Source organism: Staurois parvus, unplaced genomic scaffold, assembly GCF_062004578.1.
Source record: "Staurois parvus isolate SC_StPar_1 unplaced genomic scaffold, SC_StPar_1.0 ptg000143l, whole genome shotgun sequence".
Lineage (NCBI taxonomy): Eukaryota > Metazoa > Chordata > Amphibia > Anura > Ranidae > Staurois > Staurois parvus.
Window position 1 is genome coordinate 3249702 of NW_028317939.1, and position 4617 is coordinate 3254318.

General features: G+C 40.2%; 1 protein-coding gene across 1 annotated transcript; it reads left to right on the plus strand.

Annotated features, from left to right (window-relative positions):
* Positions 1–1605: 1605 nt before the first annotated feature.
* Positions 1606–3004, plus strand: LOC149465147 (vomeronasal type-2 receptor 26-like). Its single transcript, XM_089673633.1, has one exon. It carries the CDS (start codon positions 1620–1622, stop codon positions 2496–2498), a length of 879 nt encoding a protein of 292 aa, XP_089529759.1. The 5' UTR covers positions 1606–1619; the 3' UTR covers positions 2499–3004.
* The last annotated feature ends 1613 nt before the right edge of the window (positions 3005–4617 follow it).

Consider the following 4617-nt stretch of genomic DNA (forward strand, 5'->3'; position numbering starts at 1 on the left):
TTTGGGCACCAATTCACAAAAAGAACATTGGGGAACTGGAGGAAAAAAGCGAAGGGAAAGATTAGAGGAACTGAATGTATCCTCTACTTAAAAGAGGAGATTAAGGGGGATATGATCACCATGTATAAAACATAAGGGGGGATATGATCACCATGTATAATACATAAAGGGGGATATGATGTCCATGTATAATACATAAGGGGGGATATGATCTCCATGTATAATACATAAGGGGGGATATGATCTCCACGTATAATACATAAAGGGGGATATGATGTCCATGTATAATACATAAGGGGGATATGATCTCCATGTATAATACATAAGGGGGGATATGATCTCCATGTATAATACATAAGGGGGGATATGATCTCCACGTATAATACATAAGGGGGGATATGATCTCCACGTATAATACATAAGGGGGGATATGATCTCCACGTATAATACATAAGGAGGGATATGATCTCCACGTATAATACATAAGGGGGGATATGATCTCCATGTATAATACATAAGGGGGGATATGATCTCCATGTATAATACATAAGGGGGGACATGATCGCCATGTATAATACATAAGGGGGGATATGATCTCCATGTATAATACATAAGGGGGGATATGATCTCCATGTATAATACATAAGGGGGATATGATCTCCATCTATAATACATAAGGGGGGGATATGATCTCCATGTATAATACATAGGGGGGGATATGATCTCCATGTATAATACATAAAGGGGAATATGATCTCCCTGTATAATACATAAGGGGGGATATGATCTCCATGTATAATACATAAGGGGAATATGATCTCCCTGTATAATACATAAGGGGAATATGATCTCCCTGTATAATACATAAGGGGGGATATGATCTCCCTGTATAATACATAAGGGGGGATATGATCTCCATGTATAATACATAAGGGGGATATGATCTCCATATGTAATACATAAGGGGGGATATGATCTCCATGTATAATACATAAGTGGGGTATGATCTCCATGTATAATACATAAGGGGGGTATGATCACCATGTATAATACATAAGGGGGGATATGATCTCCATGTATAATACATAAGGGGGGATATGATATCCATGTATAATACATAAGGGGGGATATGATATCCATGTATAATACATAAGGGGGGGATATGATCACCATGTATAATACATAAGGGGGGATATGATCTCCATGTATAATACATAAGGGGGGATATTATCTCCATGTATACTACATAAGGGGGGATATGATCACAGTGAGAGCTGTGATAATGTGGAATAGACTCCCTCCAGAGTTGGTTGTGGCCAACTCAGTGGATTTCTGAAGAAAAGTCCTGGATTCTTTCTTGGATACACAGAATATAACTGGATATATCATTTATAGGGAAAGTTGATCCAGGGAATATCCGATTGCCTCTCGGGGGATCAGGAAGGAATTTTTTTCCCTACAGGTGCAAATCTATCTATTATCTATCTATCTCCCACAATTAACTGATGGAGATCCCATTGCTAGCTGTGAGACAACACAAGGCAGTTCATTTCCTCAGAAGCTCTGACCCCGATGCTCATTGTGTTTGTATTGTTCTTCCTGCAGACAGTGAAAACTGCATGAAATGTCCTGACAATGAATGGCCAAATGAGAAGAAGGATCGGTGTGTTCCAAGAGTGGTGGAATTTCTCTCCTACACTGATGACACCATTGTTGCCGTATTTTCAGCCGTCTCCATCCTCTGTTGCCTTCTGACTGGTTTAATATTGGGAATATTTATATATTACCGGGACACCCCCATTGTTAAAGCCAATAACCGGAACCTGAGCTATCTTCTCCTTGTCTCCATCATGCTGAGCTTCCTCTGTGTCTTCTTGTTCCTCGGCCATCCAGTAGATGTGACCTGCATGCTGCGTGTCACCTCTTTTGGTGTCATCTTCTCAGTTGCCGTCTCTTCTCTACTTGCCAAAAGTATCATGGTGTGTATTGCCTTTAAGGCCACCAAACCTGGGAGTCCCTGGAGGAAATGGATGGGAACCAAACTGCCCAATTGTATCATTTGTGTCTTCTCACTGGTCCAAGTCATAATCTGTGTCACTTGGTTGTCTATTTCTCCCCCCTTCCAGGATCGAGACACTCACTCTTATCAGGGGAAGATCATCATTCAGTGTAATGAGGGTTCAGTTATCGGCTTCTACTCTGTCCTGGGATATATGGGGCTTCTGGCAGCTGTGAGCTTCATTATCGCTTTTATAGCCAGGACATTACCGGACAGTTTTAATGAGGCCAAGTACATCACCTTCAGCATGCTGGTGTTCTGCAGTGTCTGGATTGCCATGATCCCGGCCTATCTGAGCACCAGAGGGAAATACATGGTGGCTGTGGAGGTCTTTGCTATAATAGCATCAAGTTCTGGACTTCTTGGCTGTATATTCTTCCCAAAATGTTACATAATTCTGTTCAGACCTGACCTGAATACAAAGACAGTTATCCGCTGATATGTATGGAGCAACACTGGGCTACCTGTAGTTATGGCATTATCTCTATTATTATTTATTTTAGTATTGTACTCGTGTTTGGGAATTTAAATATTTAATACTTACCTCTTCAGGACATGGTCAGTCTAATTGAGTCTCTCTTGAAGAGCTATGGACGCCACTAGTATCAGATACTTTGGGTTTGTTGGAAACCTTGTCCCCTGCTGGGTGTAGTGATTCCTCCCATCAGCCGTTACATCACTACAGAACAATGTAGTCTCTTATTGAGGAGGAACCACAGTGACCAGAGGGGGACAAAGTATCAAAAACATCCTAAAGCGTCAGATACCAGAACCACCCATCACTCAAGAGAGGGAAGATTTCTGTCATCACCTTCCATAAAGGTAAATATTAAACACGTTCTCTTAGAAGATGATTGTGATGTCATTTGTCAGTGTCACATTCATTATATTTATCATTGTATGTAGATGTATCCGACTATATCAATAAATTCATAAAGCAGTAAAGGTGTACAGAAGAATGAAGTCATACAAATTACAGGACCATAAATGACACGAAGAAAAACAGTAATGCAAACAGCAGGTCACATAGAATTAGTAGACTGAAAGGAAGTTTACAGCCATAGTAATGGTGGAGAACAGTTTTTGTAGCTGCTGACTTTTATTTTTTTTCCTGGTGGAACTCCGCTTTGCGGTTAAGGCAGGGTAGAAGGAGGAGAAATATTGGAGGAGGGTAATCAAACACGGGAGTGGACTAACAATACAAGGAAATAGTTCCAGTCAGCAATACAAGGCAATGTAAGTACATGTCATCAATCTTATAAAGTACAATCTGCGTTATTTAGCCATATGGACCAAATTAGAATGAATTTTTTGTGCTAATAATTTTTTTTTTTCTGGTATTTTTTCCATTTCACATTGGTAGTTTAAATCTCTAAGAGTGTTGACCATACTGGGCTGTGAAAGGGAATTCCATATTCTAACAATGGTGCGTTCAGCTGCAAAACGTAGGTAGAGAACCACAAAATGTAACATTAAGGGGTATTTGTAAAGTACCTAAATTCAGTAATATAAGGACAGTGTCAGGTAATATCTAAGTGCCCTATAATATTAGAGGCTAGGAAGTAGATAGCATTCCAGTAAGGGTGCCATAAAATATGGGGAAAAATCCAGTTTCTCCACATAGTCACCAGCACCTAGGGGACCATGTCAGGTGTTATTCAGGTAACATGAAGGGGGTAGGATACCAATGATGGAGTGTTTTTTGGTCAAGTTCCCGGAGACTGAAACAGTAGAGCTTATATATAGTGGAGAGTGCGGCTTTCCAGCTCTCCTTGGTGAGGGCTTTATCTATGTTCCCCTCGCACATATTCTTGGAAGTACGGCTCATCAATGGTGGGTGATGTAGTAACTACCAGCTGGGACTGGAAACATCCTAGACAAACGTACATATTCATACAAAAGAATAGAAAAATGCCACAATATCTATCTGTCTATTAAAATGTATCTATTTTACTAAATGATTTGATGAGACATAACTTGTGTAAATCTGTTCCCTTGGTTAAGATACTTTTCTTGTGTCTCTCATGTGCTGTGTGTTGGGTGTCGGTGTCCCCCGGGAAGGTACAGATGATACTATAATAAAATCATTGTATCAGGTATAAGCCAATACAGCTATAAAAACCATCACATTGCCATCACTGTAATCAATAATCATCACTTAGCTGGTAGGGGCGTCTCTGCAGGGAGGGGTGTGAGGAGGTTCAGCAGCTGTGATCTGTCTTTCTATGAATGTGTCCCCCTCTGTAATTATGTCTCCAGGTGACAACGTCCTCTGTGTATGGATACAACTACTGTATACTGATAGAGCCAGGTGAGGATGGAGGGAGGGGGAGGATGACGGGAGGGGGAGCGCAGTCTGGCAGATGCTCATACAATTCTTTTCTCTGAATATACAGATGGCTTACAGTAGACATCCCTATAAGATTTAAAAAAAAAAAAAAAGTTTATAGAAGATGACATTTCTGATCAAACTGATAGTAATGCTATTACACAGTTACTCTTCCGATTAAATTTTCACATTTCATTTACAGACCTTATAATTCAACAATACATTTTAT

Coding starts and splice junctions, on each gene's coding strand:
- LOC149465147 (XM_089673633.1), top strand. CDS start 1,620: ATGAAATGTCCTGACAATGAATGGCCAAATGAGAAGAAGGATCGGTGT.